General features: G+C 50.8%; 1 protein-coding gene across 3 annotated transcripts; it reads right to left on the reverse strand.

Annotated features, from left to right (window-relative positions):
- Positions 1–652: 652 nt before the first annotated feature.
- ACTL6B (actin like 6B) lies at positions 653–19,736 on the reverse strand. Of its 3 annotated transcripts, XM_025864745.2 has the most exons (14): positions 12,488–12,605; positions 11,946–12,022; positions 11,576–11,741; positions 11,196–11,296; positions 6,274–6,371; positions 5,496–5,590; positions 5,313–5,419; positions 4,575–4,664; positions 4,358–4,419; positions 4,127–4,241; positions 3,904–3,984; positions 3,712–3,807; positions 3,434–3,520; positions 653–919 (listed from the first exon to the last, which is right to left on the reverse strand). In XM_025864745.2, the coding sequence occupies exons 1-14, from the start codon at positions 12,510–12,512 to the stop codon at positions 839–841; spliced, it is 1,281 nt and encodes a 426-aa protein (XP_025720530.1). In that variant the 5' UTR covers positions 12,513–12,605; the 3' UTR covers positions 653–838. The 3 variants fall into 3 exon arrangements, with proteins under 3 accessions (XP_025720530.1, XP_073740307.1, XP_073740306.1); XM_073884206.1 differs by lacking the exons at positions 11,946–12,022; positions 12,488–12,605 and adding an exon at positions 18,422–19,736; XM_073884205.1 differs by lacking the exon at positions 11,946–12,022 and having other exon boundaries at positions 12,488–12,590.
- Positions 19,737–19,860: the final 124 nt, after the last annotated feature.

A 19,860-nucleotide genomic window follows, 5' to 3' on the forward strand; every position in this document is an offset into this window, starting at 1 on the left:
GGACGACTTGACTTCCACCTCTCTTGGGTCTGGGCACCCCAGGAACACATCACAGGCACAAACGGCTAAGTTTTACTAAGCGGGGGTGCAGGTCCCCAAGCCCTACGGAGGACGCCCAGACGAGTACCTCTGAAAGAGAAGGGCTCAGGGGCCCCATGTCAGGGTCTCCCTTGGGAAACCTCAGCTCCTACCCAAATTGGGAGAGAAACTCGGAGCTGCTGGGGCGCACCAGTGCCCCAGTCCCCGCCCCATTCTTGCCAGTGCCAAGAACCCAAAGAAAGAAGACGCGGCGCAGCCGGGCTCACCTGAGAGCCGTTTCGCTGAGGCTTAGGCACCGCCTCCCACCTGAGGCCCCGCCCACCCCTGCCCGGGGATCGGGTCTCCAGCACCCCCTTCCCGCCCCAACTCCGCTCCTAGCGGGGGGCCTTCTCGCGGGCCTCTGCCGGATCCTCGCTGCGTGATCCTCCCTGGGTCGCCGCCCCTTTGAAACCTGAGGCTTCTGTGGCTCTGCCCCGGCCCGCAGACTTTGCCCCGGCGTCCACCGTGGGATCACCAAGGGACGTAGGTGTGGCCCTTCCCTCGCCTCCCCCCAGGCCCCTGCCCCACTCCCGCCCCCCACCAAGGAGGCCAAACTTTTTTTTCCTTAAAACATTTTTACTCCTTTCAACCCAGAAACATCACAATCTAAGCGGACGAGAGGGGAGGGGGAGAGACGAGGGCATGGGGGTGGGGGCTTCGATCTGCGCTGGCGGAGGCCGAGCCGGGAAACCCTCTCCCCGCCTTTTGGCGTCCCCTACCCCAGCGCGGCGGCCTGGCGTGTGGGTGCTGAGGGGCGCCCTCAGGGGCACTTCCGCTCCACGCACTGCTTCCCTCCCTCCTCATATTCCTGCTTGGAGATCCACATCTGCTGGAAAGTGCCCTGGGGGCGGGGGCACGACAGAGGCCATCAGGAGGGTCCTGGAGGAAGGGGGGTGGTCGCGCCTCCCCACATTCCACCCGTGCAGGCCCAGCCCCTCGGAAAAACCTCCTCCTGCCCTCCGACCCTCGCCCAATCCCTTCCGCAGCGACCTCCCCAAGCCTCCCAGCCCTCCGTCATATTCAGAGGGTGAATACCCCTGCTCCAGTCGTTCAGTCACGACGTTGATTTCATTCATTCAACAAGTATTTATTGCACATCTGTCTGCCCTGGGCCAGGCGCTGGGCTAGAGCTGGGTAGTGGAGCTTACAGCCTCAGGCCAGCCAGCCTGGCCTCCCAACCTCCCTCCCCCAATTCCTCCTGCACCTATCACTCCATCAGACCTTATAAACTTGTCCAGTCTCCCACATTCCCAAGAAGAATCTTTCCTCCACCCTCACCATTCTTGTACCACCTAACTTCTGGATGGGAGTTGTCTTCACTCTGCACGCCACTCCCCACGTTGAACCTTGCCCCTTGAGGGTCTCTTGTGCTGGGCATCTCAGACTTTCCCTTTTCTTTGATGGTTGCTTAATCTCTGCCTGAAAGCTAGTGCCTGTGCCCCTGGTACTGTCCCTGTTTGTCTCCTGGGCTCACAGTTCAAGCCTTCCTGAACCAGCTCATCCACTCCTGGGACTTTTGCTCATGCACTAAAACCCTACTCCTCCCTCAATCTCCCGTTTCTGAAGCTGAATACTAGACCCAAATACTCAGCTGTCTTTTGGACACAGCCTTCGGAGTCCCTCAGGACCGCAAACTCAGCATGTCCACCACTGAGCTCCCCCAGGCCTAGCCCAAAGCTGCTTCGGTGGTCTTTCTTACCTTCTATATTAGCACTGGCCAATATAGTGGTCCTAGAGCACTTGAAGTGTGGCTAGTCGGAACTGAGATGTGCTCTACAGTTAAAAAACACACAACGGATACTGAAGACTAAGTCCAGGAAAGAGAATGTAAAAATCTCATTTTTATATTGATCACACATTGAAATGATAATATTTTGGATATATTGAATTAAATAAAGTGCATTCTTTTTTTTTATGATTTTATTTTTAAGTAGGGGCGTCTGGCTGACTCAATTTTTAAGTAATCTCTACACCCAATATGGGGCTCGAACTCACAACCCCGAGGTCAAGAGTCTCATGCCCTACCAACTGAGCCAGCCAGTCGCCCCAAATGAAGTATATTCTTTAAACTTAATTTCACCTGATTCTTGGGGCTCTTTTAAAATACAGCTACTAGAAAATTTAAAGTTGTATATGTGGCTCGCATTACATTCCTGTTGGACATAGCTGCCAGGAGCTAACATCCTGGGCATTGTCCTGGACTCCTCTCTAACTTCTTGTAGCCAAAAGCTGTCCACATTCTGTCTGTTGGGCCCCTGATGAGCTCCCGGTTCCACAGCCTGATACCCACTCCTCTGTCAAGCCCCAGTCACAGTGGAGACCACGGCAGCCCCGGTCAAGCCACCCTCCACTCTACTGCCCCAGTGAGCTTCCTGACCTCGGGTCCACGTCTGTCCATTGCCTTTGGTCTCGCCTGCCTCTCTCCATGGCCCAGGCACCTTCCCTCCCTCTTTGCCTCAAGAGTTCTTACTCAGTCTTCCATCTCAGCTTGAGTGCTCCTTAGGAGGCCCTTCGTGACCCTTGAACTAGATCAGGTCCTCCCTTGAAGGAACACCCCCCACACTTTGTGGTGACTTCCTGTTTAATGCTCTCAGCCTCTGGACTGGGCCTGCTCCTGGAGCGGGGACTATGTCGGGCATGCAGGTGGCCCCACAGGAACTGGGCGGCTGACAGGTTCCCAGCCCCCAGCTAACTTCACACCGTCAGCTTCCTGCATTTCTGACCCTTGTTTCTGTCTCCTCGGGGGCTGTCCTTCTAGGAGATGACCTTCCTGCTCTGTCATGGCCCCACTGTTCCCTCCGTGTGACCTACACCTGTGAGATAAAGTTTGCATCTCCAGTTCCCTGCTCAGCGTCTTGCCTGTGCCCAGCAGCAGGCCCAGACAGAACTCCAGCTACTGCTCCAGAACGAGCCTGCCTCCTTCTGTATCTGCCTCTTGCCCACCACCCCATCCTCACTGCTGCTCACTCTGGGACTCTGGGACAATGGAAGGAGCCTCCTCCCAAGGTCCCCCCGTGTCCAGCTCACACCCTGATCTCCAAAGACTCGTTCCTGACGTAGGCTTCCCAAACATGCCTGGGACTGTCACATCGCTTCCTCGCCCCAAACCTTCAGTGTCTCCCCTCTGCTAAGCACAGTGGGTGCCTCACCCAACCAATCTCTCCAGCTTCCTGTCCTCCTGCCCCCTGATTTGTCCCGATGGCTTATTCACCCTTCTGGAAGCACTGACTGCTCTTTCTCAAAAATAAATGTTTGTTGAATGAATGAATAAGGAGGCGGCGGGCAAGGGGATGGGGCTGTGTGGGTCTGCCTCTTTCCCACAGTCAGTGCCAGGCCAAGGCCCCTTCCCTCTCACCAGTGAGGCCAAGATGGAGCCCCCGATCCAGGGGCTGAACTTGCGCTCCATGGTGCTGTTGCTGGCGATGAGCTTCAGCCGCATGCTCTGGGGGGAAAGAGGGGCTGGGGGAAGCAGACACCTGGGTTCTGGGAAGGGACAGGGCTGGAAGTGGGGAAGACTGGGAAGCCACAGGGGGAGGGGTCTGCTCTGGTGGCCTGAAGGCTTGCCGTTGGGGAAGGAGGAAGGACTGGGTCCTGAAGAGCTAAGCCAGGACCCTGGTCGGGGTGGGCTCCTACCGGCGGGGTCTTCTGGGAAAGCTCTCGATTGAGCCTGTCCGTGAAGCCCTGGAGCAGCGTGTTCCCGCCCGTGACAATGACACTGCCATACAAGCCCTGACAGCAGAGAGGAGTGTGCCTTCAGGGCACAGCCCCTCCCCATCTCCCCACTGCTCCTGGGCCCCTTTGCCCAGACACAGGCTCGGGCCTCACCGGGCGGATGTCGATGTCACACATGCCGATGCTGGTGGTCACCACATGGCCCACACCAAGCATGGTGTTCCCCGACAGGCCCTGCCGAGAAAGGTGACCTGGGTTGTGGGCCTCTGCCCTCTCTCCCCAGACCCCAGGGATCCTTCCCAGCCCCCCACCCCCACACGCTGGCATCTGGGAAATCCAACCAGCCCCCACCTCGATACCCTCCACGCAGGCCAACCTTGACATTGGAGGGGTCAAACAGGCCCTCAGGAATGCGGAGCCGCTCAGCCCCATAGTCTGTGTTGTAGCCGTTGGGCATTTCGTAGTGCACTGTGGGCATCTGCGCGGCCACCCTGCCCAGGAGAGAGAGAGAGAGACTCTGCCTGGGGGTGCTCACAGAGGGCCAGAGGTACCCCCAGAGTCCCAGGCCTGCCCTCTTTCCCACCCCTGGGCCGTGGGCTCCACTTACTGCTCATCGTAGGGAGAGTCTGAGACCTGCAGCACCGAGGCCTGGAAGTCCTGAATCACCTCCTGAGGACCCAGGGAGCTAGTGAGGGCCTGGGCTCCCTCCACAGCACCCCCAAGCTGCGCACCTGCAGGGCCTCTCTGTCCCTTCCCCTCTACTCATGGCAGGGGACTAGGAGCTGGGGAGGGGCCGGGGCTGTTTCGGGGGACTCTCTCCTCACATTGCACATGTAGTTATGCCAGGACTTGGAAACCTGGGGTAGCTTCTCCTTCTTCTTCCAGTTTGGAGGGGCGCCCTCCCGAACAGGTTCCTGTGGGGCACAAAGCCTGTGAGCACCCTTCCCCACTCCACCCCTGCCCAGCCCACCCTGACCACACCTGTGCTCCTGCAGCTAACAGGCACTGGGTTCTCTGCTCTGTTGCCCACAAAAGGGGTCTCTCCTTCCCTGTCAAAGGAGAGAATGGGGAGAGCCTGTCCCTATGTCCACCACTCATGCAGCAGGTACAGCTGATCTGAAAGGCCCCAGCCAGAGGAAGCGGAGGGCATGGGGAATACACTGGGAGACGAGAACCTTAAAGAAGCAGCCATGTTCCACGTGGGGGTCCAGGGTGGACGCTTGCATGCAGTGTCTCAACACTCACAGCAACCCTGTATGCTGTTTTTCCACTTTGCAGGGGAAGAAACTGAGGTGCGGGGAGCTTCGATCTCCTGCTCTAGGTCACACAGCTCTCAGATAGCAGAGGCAGACCTTGAACCTGGGTCTATCGCACTGGCCCCCATACATCCTCCTACCAGCTGCCCATATGACCTTGGCCACGTCCTTCAGCCTGTCCGATTGTAAATTAAGGAACTGGACCGAGGGTCCTCTGGGGACCCTGCTGCTCCCCTCTCTAATATCTAGAGGGTCCGTGGGTCAATAGTCATAGGGTGAGTGCCCAAGACTCCCTGGAGGCCCCACCTTGGCTGCAATCATGTAAGGCGGGATGATGTCAATGGCCATTTCCTGGAAGAGTTCCCGGCACTGCATAGAGATGAAATCTCCTGCCAGGGGTGACTTGACAATGCCTGGAAAGGGACAGGGCGTTAGGGGCTGGTCCCTCCCCTCCCCCCAAGGCATCCGGGACCCCGGTCGAGGCCCCACCTTGCTGCAGGACGTAGCCGTCATGTACTGGGATGGCTGTGGTGTGGGTGGCCCCACTGTCCAGCACCAGGCCCGTGGAACGTCCGTTTGCAAAGCTGGCGTGGGATGGGTAGGTCAAAGAGACAGCGGCAGCAAGTGAGGGGACTGGGACTGGGGTCTGGCCCGGTCACTCTGCTCTCCTGGTCCAGCCTATCCACAGTCTGCTGATCTCTCATTCTGGTTTATGACCCATCACTGGAGAAAGGTTCCTGAGACCCCTGTCTCTTCTTCCCTGTCTGAATCACAGCTTCTTCCTCTTTTTCCTTCCTTCTGAGCTCCCAGTTTCTCTTTAGTCTTGGTTCAGTGCTCTGTGGGCCCCTTGAAATGAGGGGCCATATTGCCCGAGAGCCTAGCACAGGGGTCAATGCAAGGCAGATCCTTAAAAAATGAATGCTGATTGGCTGCTTGGGGAGGAAACTCCTCAGTGTTCTATATTCCTCCCTGTTCTCTCCCGTCCCAGCCCCTGCTATCTACATGGTTCTACTCTCCCCCCCCCCACCCCCCACCCCCCATCCCGTTCATCCTGATCCAAGGACTAGGAAAGAGCTGCTGATCTGGCCACCCCAGGGTCAAAAGCACTTAGCCCACAGGGGCCCCTCTGCACTAATGGGGCACAGGGTGGGTGTCTACCCATCCAGGACACTGATCTCTACAGAATCAGGTCCAGCCTCCAGCTTGGCACACCACAAACCCCACCCTGGCCCTCCACCCAGCCAGAGCCGCTCAAGCCAGAGCATACGCGGTGAGCACGGCTGTCTTGCATAAGAAGAAGGCAGGAATGTTGTACTGCTCGAACATCAGCTCTGTCAGCTTCTCCCGCTTGGCCCGTGTGTTCCACTGGGGAGAAAGTGCAGGAGGGGAGGATTCAAAAAGGGAGAGGCACAGACACACACACACACAACTTGGACTGGGGAGAGAGGTCAGGTCTCTTGATCCACACAGACCTTAAGAATGTGAGAACTATGAAGAACGTTAAAGATTACAATCCAAACCCAGCTAAGGAAATCCAAACTCAGAGAGGGAGAGTGACTTGACCACATTCACACACAAAGCCCTTGGTAGAGCTTGGTAGAGTCACAGTCTCTTGACTGCTGGCCCACCGTTCTTTATTGTACAGTATATACTTCGGGCTACTGAAAGGAGTTTATCCCTCTTCCTCATTTTAATCATCTCAAAGGCAAGAAAGCTGGGAAGAGGATTTCTGGTAGAAATTGTGGATTGAATACAAACATCCAGTTTCATCCTCTTCCAAGATCCCAGCAAAAGTATAATAAAGGGGTAATTTAGGAGCACCTGGGTGGCTCCGTTGGTTAAGCGTCTGCCTTTAGCTCAGGTCATGATCTCAGAGTCCTGGGATTGAGCCCTGCATCAGGCTCCCCGCTCAGTGGGGAAGCTGCTTCTTCCTCTGCGTCTCCCCCCAACTCGTGCTCTCTCTTTCTCTGTCTCTCTCTCTCAAATAAATAAATAAAATCTTTAAAAAAGGATGGCAATCAAAAGAAGACATAAACCCATGATGCCTGGCTGGCTCAGTTGGAAGAGCATGCAACTCTTCATCTTGGAGTCAAGAGTTCGAGCCCCACATTGGGCACAGAGGTTACTTTTTTAAAACAGGGGGTGGCTCCAGGGTGGTGCAGTCAGTCTCAAGCTGACTCTTGGTTTTGGCTCAGGTTGTGATATGGTTGTGAGATTGAGCCCCTCATCAGGCTCTGTAATCAGCACAGAGTCAGCTTGAGATTCTCTCTCCCTCTCTCTCTGCCCCTCCTGCTTGTGCTCTCTCTGTCTCTCTAAAATAAATAAGTAAATCTTAAAAAAAAAAAAAGACATAAAGCCACAAAAGCCAACCAGCACATGAGAAGATGCTCAACATTGTTAGCCATTAGGGATAGGCAATTTGAAAGCACAATGAGATACCACTTCATACTCACTAGAGTGTTGATAATAATCAAGAAAAAAAAAGGATATAGAAAAACTGAAACCCTTGTACATTGCTGGTGGGAAGGTGAAATTGTTCAGCCACTGTGGAAAACAATCAGTAGTTCCTCAAAAAGTTAAACATAGAATTACCATATGACCCAGCAATTCCACTCCTAGTTATATAACCAAAAGAACTGAAAACAGGTACTGAAATAAATCCATATACACAACTATTCATAACAGCACTATCCACAATAGCCAAACATGGAAACAACCCAAAAATCCATGAATGGATAAATTGGAAAAACAAATTGTGGTATATCCATACAATGGAATGTTACTCAGCCATGAAACAGAATAAAATATTGATAAATGCTACAGCATGGATGAACCTTGAAAATATGCTAAGTGAAAGAATACAGACATAAGTCACATGTTGTATGATTCCACTTATAAGAAAGATCCAGAATAGATACATTCATTGAGACAGAAAGCAGACTGATGGTTGCCAAGGGCAGGGAGAGTAGAAAGAAACTGGTTAATGAAAACGTACTTTCTTTTGAGGTGATGAAAATGTTGGGGAACTAGATAAAGATGATGGCTACACAACACTGTGAATGTATTACACGCCACCACATTGTTAACATTAAAAAAGTTAAATTTTATGTTGTGTGAATTTTAACTCAAAAAAGAGAGAGAGGGAGAGATAGACAGACACCCTCAAGGTTTGGGAATAATAAGGAAGGAGAAAACAGTAACATAGTTTTGAAGGTTGGAAATCAGATAGTTGAGTGGTAACCGACTTAACAGATTCAAAAACACTGACTTCTAAGCTGGTAGTGGAAAAAGCCAGGAACAGCCTGTGTCAAACTGCAGAATCCTCAGAGGGCTCAGCAACTGGTAGTTTCGGGTACCTCTGGCAGTTAAGGTTAAGGGAAAGCTAAAATAAGATTGTTTAAAGCTATTCAGGTGACGGCTCCTGAAACTCCCAGTTCCATGTCACTGGGTTATTACCCACCCCAAACTCTGCAGAAGACGGGAAGTTTATTCCCTAGAGTAAAACTGAGGGTCTCTGGACTGGTGGGACACTTGACACTGTCAGGAGTGAAGACACTATACTTAAAACAGGAGAAGTAAGTGATTCCATGCATATTAAATGGTGAGAACCTCAGCCCTATTCCCTCACTTGGCTCCCAGAAAGGGGGTGACCAGGCCTGTATGTAGGGTACAAGTCTTCCCTGTGGGTTACATCAGAGATCTAAAGATGCCAATTATCAGAGGCTGCCTAACAATCATCCCAGGCAAGTCATCCTATAGCAACATCCTTTACCACCACAGTCAACGAGTGCCCCGTCCCACACAGCTTCCAAACAGTGTTTCAGTCCACCACTTGCAAACATAAGCAGACAACAAGGATTCCTCAGAAATCTGAGAAAAGCCTCAAAAAGGAGATAGAGACTCCCCCAAAAAAGGGCAGGGGGGAAAAAGGCAATTTGGAAGAACAGAGATCATGCAGGGACATGAAAACTTCCAAAAACAGAAACAAAACTAATAATATTCTGAGTGAGATAACGGATGATATTGCACCCATGAAGAAAGGATTGGATGTCCTAAAAAGTAACATTCATGGAACAAAAAAGAGCTCTTGGAAATTGAAAATACAGGAGGAGAGATGAAAAACTCAATAGAAGGGTTGAAAAATTAAGCTGAGGGAAAATCTTGGTAATTAGAGGAAAAGAGAAAAGGAAGGAAAACATAAGAAAAAAATAAGAAAATGAGAGGACCTGTTCAGGAGGTGCAAAACCCAAATAATATTTTCCAAAAGAGAGAACAGAGATTATTGAGAGAAATAAATCATCAAATAAGTAATTAAAACTATTTAATCAAATAATTACTGACTTATTTTTTCACAGAATTGAAAGACATAGGTTTTCAGATTGAGGGGACATATTGAGTGTCTAGAGCAATGGATGAATATTAAACAATACAATATTCAGAAATTATATAACACTGAGGACAAAGTGAAAATTCTTTTTTTTTTTTAAGATTATTTATTTATTTATTTGACAGAGAGAGACACAGCGAGAGAGGGAACACAAGCAGGGGGAGTGGGAGACGGAGAAGCAGGCTTCCTGCCGAGCAGGGAGCCCGATGTGGGGCTTGATCCCAGGACCCTGGGATCATGACCCGAGCCGAAGGCAGACGCTTAATGACTGAGCCACCCAGGTGCCCCGGACAAAGTGAAAATTCTATAAACTTTCACAAAGAAAAACATTACACCAAAAGATCAGGAATTAGGTAGCTCTGCCTTCTAGATGGCAACAGTAGATGCTGGAAGACAATGGAAAAGTACCTTCAAGATTTTAAAGAAAAACGATTTCCAATCTGGAATGTTATACCTAGCTAAGCTATCGATCAGGGTCAGCCATGCAAGGTCTTAAAAATTTTTACTTCTCATGAGCTTTCTAAGAAAGTTACTGGAGGATGTGCTCCAGGAAAACAAGGGAGTACATCAAGAAAAGGAGTAATGAGATACAAGAAATAGGACTTCCAGCATAGGAGAGAGGTGAAGGGATGCTTTAAGATGATGGTAAAGAGAGATGTCAGGATGAGAGCTGTGTCCTCTGTGTAGAAGGCAAAAAGTCCAAAGTGGAGCAAATCAGTGGGTCTTTGGAGAGATTTCTTCAAGAAGATGAAATTGACAGAATACCTAATGGAGTTAATGTTTTGAGAAAGGATATAGCTAACATAAGCAGATGAGTAATAAACAGATGAATAACTTAGGGTCATATTATTAAGTAAATAGAAAGCTAAGCAAAATAAAAACCAGCACAATTTTCAGTTCTAGGGAAAACAGCTGTGCAGGAAAGAAAAGTGACTGTAGTTTATTGCCCGCCTCAGACCTGATTAGCATATATAAACATAAGAGTGTAAATACTGAATAATGATTTTTTTAAAAATCTAAAATACAACTGTATTTAAAGTTGGGGAATGAGGGAAGTGTGGTGTGAGCTGCAGGAGGAAAGAGAGCTCAATGTTTTCTTTCTTTCTTTCAGAGAGTGTACGTGCACGAGGCAGGGGAGGAGCAGACGGTAAGGGAGAGAGAGAATCCCAAGCAGGCTCCAGCTCAGCATGAAGCCCCAGGTGGGGGTCCATCTCATGACCCTGAGATCATGACCTCAGCTGAAATCAAGAGTCCCAACATTCTACCGAGTGAGCCACCCAGGTGCCCCTCAATGTTTATTTTCTACGGTGGGAAATCAATGCCTAAACCCCAAAAATCCATAAGTAGCATTTTGAGTATGATATTCAGAGATATGGAAGAACATGACAAAACTTATCTAAAAGAAAAGCAGTTGCCTCTGGAAAAGGGGAATGGAAGGAAGAGAATATGAATGGCAGTTTTTTGTTAACATACTTTATAAAGCAAATTGGTTATGTGCATATATAACATTGACAAAAATTTTAAGTTAAAAGGTCCAAAAAGGACTTTGGGGGCGGGGGGGGGACAGCAGTGGGTAAGCCCGAATGGGCAAAAGATATGAATGGATAAAACAGGAGGAGGGAGAGGGAGAGAGACTAAAACCAGGGAGGAAAAAAAAGTGCTTGAAGATGGTGGAGTTGGAAGAAAAGTCTGAAAAGTTAAGTTGGAGTGATGGATGGCAGATGCTTTCAGGGGAGAAGTGAATGGCAGAAAGGAGGCAGGGAGCCCCTGGGGCAGGACTAGGGTTTGGGTGAGGCACTTACCGGGGCCTCAGACATGAGCACTGGGTGCAGGTTGGGCTCGGACTTGACGTGTTTACTGTAGGTGTGATCCAGGATGGCACGGAAGCATTCCCAGTCCTCAACTGGGGCCAGGAGACCAGCATGGAGAGATGAGGGTGGGCCGGCAGGGGTCCAGGGACAGGAAGCAAAGCAAGGAGGGAGGCCAAGTCCAGGGGAGGGGAAGTGAGATCAGTTCCAGCAGAAATCCCCCCTTCCTAGGTATCTGTCGGGACCCTGGGCTGGGAACCAGGCAGCTGTGGGCAGCTGCAAGGTAGACTCCATGGGTGTGGGGTGATGTGTCCCGGGTTGTGGTGTGTGGGCTCCGGGTCTGTGGCGGGAGACGGTGGGTGGGGGCTCCTTACTCATGCCATTCTTGAGGGGCGACATGACCTCTGCTCCATCCCGAGGCACATGCAGGGCGTTGGTGTCGATGTGGAAGATCTTCCCTTTCTTCTCTTTCTCCCCCTCCAACTCCAGCCCGCCCCCCTCCTCCGCGGCCAGCAGCCCCACCGTGGTGGGGAAGTCAGCCTGGAGGGGGGCACGGGCAGGAAGAGGGATCAACCTCCTGCCCCTCTCCAGGCCCATAGCAAGGCCCTCAGCCCGCCCCTGGGTTTACTCCCACATTCCCGCTCTGCAGAGCTGCTCTCTGTGTTGTGAGAACCCTGGGTCACTGGGAAGCCTTGAGAGGAGTCCGGAGCCCCTAGGACTTGGGGTCGGGGCTGGAAGGCTCACCTTGGGGCAGTCCTCCCCAGCGTACCCAGCGCGGACAGAGAAGGAGCCAATGTCAAAGACCAGCGCCCCCACCTCATCTGTGCGGGGAGACAGGTGTGTGAGGGGACTTCTCCCAAACTCTCTCCCCCTGGATAGCTCCAAGAGGAGGTCAGGGCAGAGCCACAGTCTCGCCACCTTCAAAGCTTGCCGGGGCAGGTGGGAGCTCGGCCTGGAGTCCGGGGTTCTGGGAGTGGGGATCAAGCCTCCAGCGTCCCTTCTTGCCCGGTGGCCTTATTCAGGCCACTCTCCTTGCCGGGAAAGAAGGGGCCGGTGGGGGGGGGGGGGGAGGAGGTGAGTTGGATGGTGGAGAGTGAGCCCAGGGCGCGCAAGCGACCGACCGACCTGGGAGGACCAAGGTAGGAGTGGCGCAGGACCCAAACCCGTTCGAGCGCCGGGGTGACAGGCCCTGGGGTGCCCAGAGCTTAGGTCGCGCGGGTTCGGGGTGCAGGGCTGCCGGTGAGGCCGCTACAGGCTGGGGAGCCTGAAGCCCGAGGCTAGCTCACCTCCGCCGTAGACGCCCCCGCTCATAATGCCCTCTCAGCTCTGCTCACGGCCCGTGGGCGGCGGCGGGATCAGCACCGAGGCGGCCGGACAGCTCCGGGGATCCCGAGCGGGGCGGGGCGCGCGGTGGCCAATCAGGAGGCCGGATCCCCCGCCCCCAATGGCGCCGCCGATTGGCTGCAAGGCTAGACAATAACCTGACCGGGGGCTGCTGCTTTAAAGGGGCAGACACCGCAACTTTAAGATTTGGGGGAGGATAGCAAGGACTTTGAGACTGACCCTCAGGGATAGCCAGGTGGAGAGCAGGCGTACAAAAGAGATGGAAACCTTGCCCATCTGGAGACCAGGACGCCGCAGGATGGCTGATGGGGCCCCTGCTCCCTTACTTTTTTAAATGGGGTCGAGGAGAGGGCACCATAGCCCTGGAGTTGTCCATGCTCAGGCTCCTGAGCAAGGTTCTGCCATACTGAAGCCTGAATGAAATCACCGGGCGAAGGAGGGAAAGGAAGAAGGGAAGAAGAAGTACAGGAGGGGGTGTGTCTCCATCTTCTCCCTGTTTCTTTCCACCGCTTTTTTTTTTTTTTTTTTAACATTTTATTTATTTGACGGAGAGAGAGACAGTGAGAGAGGGAGAACAAGCAGGGGGAGTGGTAGGGGGAGAAGCAGGCTGTCCGCCTAGCAGGGAGCCCGATGCGGGGCTCGATCATGACCCGAGCGGAAGGTAGACGCTTAACGACTGAGCCACCCAGGCGCCCCAACCACCCTTGTCTTTCTAATGGCCCCTCTTTTCCTCTCCCATCCCCGGTGCGTGGGTCCTATACATACGCGTGTACCTGTGCTCAGCTAACCCATCTTTAGCTTCCTTTCCTCATTATTTCTCCCCAGCTCTTTTCCTGGCCTGCCACCACCTCCACAGCAGTTTTAATAGCAAAGGGGAAGGAGCATCTCTGACAGCCTGGCTTAGCTGAGAGACTCCTTTGTGAGCATGTGTATAGATGTGTGCCTGTATGTATGGGCTTATGTGTGTCAGGATATGTGTGCGTGTGCATGTGTGCGTGTGTGTACGTATATGCATATGAATATGTTTGTTTTGAGGGCACTCCCACCTACTTGCTGAGGGTGGGGGGAGCGTTAAGACCATGGATGGCTGGTTTCAGCCCCGCCCCCCCAAAAAGACCATGGATGGCAAAGGAAGAGGGTACCTTGTGACAGCCCATGCTCCAGTAGTTTGCTCACCAGATGCCGACTCTGGAAGAGACTTCACCTGTCCCCACCCAAAGGACGGATGGTTTAAGGTGGCTCATTGATTACCCATTGGCACCATTGGCATTTCACATGCCCAAGGTTGGTTGGGAGTCCAGGCCTAGCACCTCAGACTGGAGGCCTCCGGGCTTAAGTGGGAGAGGTGAGCTGTAGGGGAGAGAGCTGACTCTACTGGGAAACTGAAATATTCCTGAGTGACTTAGTCATGGCCTCTATAGATGAGACCTGGATGACCAGATGAGCCCCTTGACCTCTTGGCACCTGCATTTCTTTATCTTACACAATTATTATTGTTATTATTATTATTGCTGAGGTGAGGCCCACAGGGACACTGGAGTGGAAAGTGATTCTATTCGTGGCCTGCATCTTTCCTTTTGTTGACATTTAATGACAAAACTTCACTTCTCCATCACCCATCCCTTTACCCAGTCAAGGGTCTCAGATTCGGAGACTGCCCCAAGCCAGGAGAAACCTTACTGATCATGGATCCGGACCCTAGATTTCACAGGGGTTTCCCCAGACGGAGGCAGGGCCCTGTCTTGGGTCACACAGTCGACTGGGGCAGAGCCAGGACTAGAACTCAAATCTCTCATCAACCAGTTGAGAGATGACCCTATTTCAAACTCTGTGTCCCAGTCCAAGCTTCACTCTCCCTAGCTGAAGGATAGCTGGGAGTGAGGACTCAGTCTGATGCCAGGGCTGGGCACGCAGGAGTGTTCAGTAAACACTGGTCCTAAGAATGTTCCTGGGAGTTTTTGAGTCTTTACTACTATTATTCATAAGTTAGAAACCTGTAGTATTGTAATGAGAACTGAATTTTCCTCTAACGGTTGGTGGAAAAACTACAGCTGGCTGACTACATGACTGAACTTGATTTACCTACCAGTCAACCGTAGCCAATGTTCATGTGTCATTGTACTGTATTATGATTCTATTGTATTATGTAAGAGGATATGGTAAACTGTTATTAATATATTTCACTATCCATTCATTGATTCAGCAAACATCTTTGTGCAAGGCATGGGAATACCAAGATGCATAAGCTCTATCCCTGCTCTCAAGGGGTTTTGGTGCAGTGAGGAGCTCAGACATGCATGAAAGTGGGGGGGGGGAAGTGGGGGCCCAGAGGAGGGAGGGGCTACCTGTTTCTGAGAGTCCAGGGAGGCTTCTGGAAGCAAAGTTTGAGCTGAATTGTGAAGGATGAATAGGGGTTCACTGGTGAACAAGGTGGGAAAGGTCTTCCACACAGAGAATAGCATGTGCAAAGCTCTAGAGACATGAACATCTGTGGAGCTGGGAGCTAGGTCTTGAAGGAAGGTTGCAGATGAGCTGGTGGCAGAGAGACTAGAGTCAGGGGGAAATGAGACTGGAAAAGTGGCCAAAGACCAATTCGTTCATACCTAAACTCAATTTTTGTTTAGCAAACACAAAACATCCAGTGCCTGGATGTAAAGCATTGTAAGTGCTTTACAAATGTTAAGTAATTTAGCTCTTATAATGGCCCGATTATTATCCCCACTTTGTAGGGGAAACAGGCATGGGAAGATTAAGTGACTTGCCCAAGGTCACTCAGCTGGTAAGCGAAAGAGCTGAGATTTAAACTGTGGCGCGTGAAAAGTACTGATCCCGGGGAAAATGTTGCCTTGCTTCTATTCATTTCATTGATGTTCTCTAGGTGCCTGATAAGACACCAGGAATAAAATGGCTCACATAACTTGATGTGACTCTCCTTGGGTTTAATGTCTATGTTGGAAGATGGAGGGTTAAATAACTAATTCATCAAAATCATCTGGAGGTTCGCACACCCTCCAGGCCTACATTCAGGTTGGCCAAAGCTGAACATCTGGTAATGAGGTTAAAGGTGGTAGGGCCAGGACCCTCAGACCCCACACTTTGGAAATGATTTGGCATCTTGTGAGGGTCTGTGCCTTGCTTGGTGAGCTCTCCCCCAGTCCTCTGCCAGATAAATCAAGTGTCTTGGCCTCACAGGGAGCCTCTCCCTAGTGAAGGTGGTGAGTGCCCAGAAATAAACAGTCCAGTAAAGGCTGCAATAGGAACGGGGCCAGCATTGCAGTGGGGCACAAACAACAGTGTGGTCAGGGAGGCAGTACTGAAACTAAGCCTGAGAAAATGGAACTGCATTTTCCCAGCTGACAAGGAAGTCGAATTGGAGTGGGGGTGGAAGGCATTCTGGGAGGGGACAGGACCCAGCCTGTGTGTCATGAAGTTTGGCCCTTCTGGGGGGTGGGGGAACTACTGCACAGTTTTGACCAACAAAGGTATATGATCTAATTTGTGTTTTATTTTTTTATTTTTATTATTTATTTATTTATTTTTTAAAGATTTTTTTTTTTTATTTGACAGAGAGAGACACAGCGAGAGAGGGAACACAAGCAGGGGGAGTGGGAGAGGGAGAAGCAGGCTTCCCGCCGAGCAGGGAGCCCGATGCGGGGCTCGATCCCAGGACCCCGGGATCATGACCTGAGCCGAAGGCAGATGCTTAACGGCTGAGCCACCCAGGCGCCCCGATCTAATTTGTGATTTAGAAAGGTATGTCTGGCAGCTATTTGGTAGATGAATAGAGAGGAACTATCTTAGAGGCCAGGATATAGGCGAGGACCAGGGTAATAGCATTTGGCGTACGGCAGAAGGGATGGATTTAAGCAGTATACAAGAGGGAGCATGGACCACAGGTATCCACCAATGACACAGATTGCTAGGCTTACATCAATGGCCATCTCCCTTCTTGCTTTATTAATAATGTTTTAGCTGGGTATATGGCTAGAGCCTACATTTCCCAGCCTTCCTTGCAACTTGCCAACCTCTGAGCAGATGTTAGTGTTGTCCTTAAACAGGAAAGAACTTGTGCTTTCCACCCCACCCCAGTTCCCAATGGATGAAATTCTGATATGATTGTGGAAAGCTGCTTGGGCCACACTAGACACAGAGATGGAGGCTAGATATTGAGGATGGCAGAGATGCCCCTTTAGCCCTGGAGGATCTATTTTATTTTATTTTATTTTTTAAAGATTATTTATTTATTTATTTGAGAGAGAGAATGAGAGATAGAGAGCACGAGAGGGAAGAGGGTCAGAGGGAGAAGCAGACTCCCTGCCGAGCAGGGAGCCCGATGTGGGACTCGATCCCGGGACTCCAGGATCATGACCTGAGCCGAAGGCAGTCGCTCAACCGACTGAGCCACCCAGGCGCCCCTGGAGGATCGATTTTAAAAAGTTGTCTCTTGGGGCGCCTGGGGGGCTCAGTTGGTTAAGCATCTGCCTTCGGCTCACGTCATGATCCCAGGGTCCTGGGATCGAGTCCAGCACCGGGCTCCTTGCTAAGCGGGGAGTCTGCTTCTTCCTCTGCCCCTCCCCGCTGCTTGTGCTCTCTCTCAGATAAATAAATAAAATCTTAAAAAAAAAATAAAGTTGTCTCTTAAGCCGTCAAATTTTGGGGTCTCTTTCTTATAGCAGCTTGGCCTATGCCATAACTAGCTGACCATCTTTGGATAATGGGGAATGAGGGCTTGAGAAGCTCCTGGGTGGGAGATGCTATTAACTGGGCCAAGAGATTCAGACAAAGGGTAGGGTTGGGCAGGGTGGGGTGGGGTGGGGTAGAAGAGGATTAATTTAGTTTTGAATGTGTTGAATGTGACACGTCTGTGACCAGTGGTGTATAGTAAATGGTTTAAAAATCAGCTCTTCTTGGGACGCCTGGGCGGCTCAGTCGGTTAAGCATCTGCCTTCGGCTTGGGTCATGATCCTGGGGTCCTGGGATCGAGTCCCGCATTCGGGCTCCTTGCTTAGCAGGGAGCCTGCTTCTCCCACTACCCCTCCTCCGCTTGTGCTCTCTCTCTCTCTCTCTCTCTCTCTCTCTCTCTCTCTGACAAATAAATAAAACCTTTTAAAAAAAATAAAAATCAGCTCTTCTGGAAAGGGGAGCCCTGATCTGAAGCCTTTGCCGATTTCCATGGTGTAAATACTCCCACCATGACAGTTAAAAATTACTACTCTCTACATGACCTAACTGAACAAGGAGTTGGGAAAAGAGGTACACACTGGGCTCTTGTGAGCTGGTGTGAACTGCCACAGCTGACTCCAGCGCACCAGTGTCTGTGAGCATCCAGGTGAAAATATTCAGGCTGCCGTTGGACATACACCAAGTATACACCAAGGGCAGGGGGACATCTGGGTTGGAGATGGAGATTTGAAAGGTACAAGCAATTCAAGGATCGTCACAGTAATGGAGGAAGTCACCAGTGAAAAAACACTGAAGCTGGGATCCTGGGAGAAATAATGTATACAGATGCCCGGAGGCAGAGGAGAGGACCAAGGAGAGTCAGAGGAAGGAGGAAGTGTCCCATGCCCCATGAGAGCCAGGTTCTCTACATCTGCCCCAGGGCGCCTGCCTTCTCAGAGGAGTTGGTCATCCATTGGCCATCCCCTACCCGTCTGTGTCCTTCACCTCCCCCAACCCCCATCCTTCCCATTATCATGTAAAGAAGTTTCAGTAGCTCCTATCAAAATGCAAATATCTTGATTTGAAATTCTCCTCTCACCGTATGCGCAGCCCCAACTTTCTACGCCCCACCCCCTCCAGGTCAAGATTCCCAGAGCTTTGGCCACTTTGGTTGTCTCCACTGCCTCATTTTTTTTTTTTTTTTTTTTACTTACCCTCAGCCCACTGCAAGTGAAGCAGTCACTGCAAGTGCTCTTGACACAAGTCACCAATGGCCTCCACGTTACTTAATCTTATGCACACTTCTCAGTCCAGGCTTGCTTCATCCCTCTGCAGCATTCAACACAGTTTGTCATTCCCTTTTTGGAACGTTCTTTTCTTCTGGGTTCCAGAACTCCACATTCTCCTGATTTTCCTGTTAGCTCTCTGGCTTCTCCTTTGGCAGCTTGTTCTCCTCTGCCTGACCTCTAATGCTGGAGTTCCTCAGGGCTTGGTCTTAGGCCATCTTGTCTTTTCCTGAACCTCTCTCTGACTTCATCTGCTCTAAAACGCCATTCATTCTCAAGGCTCTATTCCAACTCATATTCTTCTGTTGAGCCCCAGACCTGCTTTGACAGCCACCTTCTGAATATTCTTCTTTGCACTTCTCCTAGGCCCTACAAACCTAACATGTGCCAACTTAAAACTTCTGATCTTCCTCCCCAAATGTGTCCCCTCCCAAATGTTCTGCTCTTAGCAAATGGCACTTCCAAGCCACCAGCGCTAATTGTCATTTCAACGATCATCTACCATCTGTCTCCTCTGTAGATTATGATCTCCCTGCAGGTAGAGGAAGGGTGCAGGTGTTCATGGCTGTATCCTTGGTGCCTAGGACCGTGCCTCATACATCACTGAGACTAAGTGAACGTTTGCTGAATGAGTTAAACCATATTAGCCAAAAGTGAGAGGAAAAGTGAAGCCAAAAGTGAGAGGAAGCAGTGTCAGATGCCCTATGGAGATTAACAAAATCGGGTTCTAGTCCTAGGCTGCCAGTTTTCTAAGTGACTTTTGGGAAGTCACTTTGCCCATCTGTAGATTGACAGGAAATTGAAGAAAATTATCTGTAAGGTCCCTTCCAAATTCTAATGCCTAATTGACATCTATCATCTCCTGCTAATATATCATCGAACCGGTAAGTGCACATAAATGGGGTTTGTGCATAACGAGGAATATGACTTTGGTTTCTTATTTTCTTAAAAAATATATCTTGTGCTTTGAACGCTTTTTGTGATGCCTTTAACGGGGAGGCTGCAAGACGTTGTCTGTTTCGATACTTTCACTTTTAAGTTGGATGAGGACTCAGTGAAGGCTATTCATTGACTTGAACCTTCCAAAGCATTTTCACAACCTGTCAGAATCTCGTAGCACTCCAACGTGACTCGCAGGCAGCAGTCAACACTCATTTTACAGAGGTGGAAACCAAGACCTATGCTTACATTTTCAATCCTTTACAGGGATGGTCCACGGGAGCGTTCCTCAAGAGCCTAGTACTGATATGACTGCACAGTTAAGTCGCTAAAGCTGCCTTGGTTCGTATCTCAACTCTGCAGTCCTAGGAACCCGTTTCCACTGCTATAAAATGGGGACAACGCTAGTACCGAAATTCACAGCACTG

The sequence above is a fragment of the Callorhinus ursinus genome, unplaced genomic scaffold (assembly GCF_003265705.2).
Source record: "Callorhinus ursinus isolate GAN/ISIS: 27379988/994484 unplaced genomic scaffold, GSC_fseal_2.0 scaffold55, whole genome shotgun sequence".
Taxonomy (NCBI): domain Eukaryota; kingdom Metazoa; phylum Chordata; class Mammalia; order Carnivora; family Otariidae; genus Callorhinus; species Callorhinus ursinus.

What these genes read in the sequence shown, in the direction of transcription:
- ACTL6B (XM_025864745.2), bottom strand. Translation starts at nt 12,512, where the DNA reads ATGAGCGGGGGCGTCTACGGCGGAG. An exon ending in CTTACATGATTGCAGCCAAG is followed by an intron (nt 4,665 to 5,312) that starts GTGGGGCCTCCA and finishes TGTGCCCCACAG; the next exon opens with GAACCTGTTCGGGAGGGCGC. An exon ending in GACTCTCCCTACGATGAGCA is followed by an intron (nt 4,242 to 4,357) that starts GTAAGTGGAGCC and finishes TCTCCTGGGCAG; the next exon opens with GGTGGCCGCGCAGATGCCCA.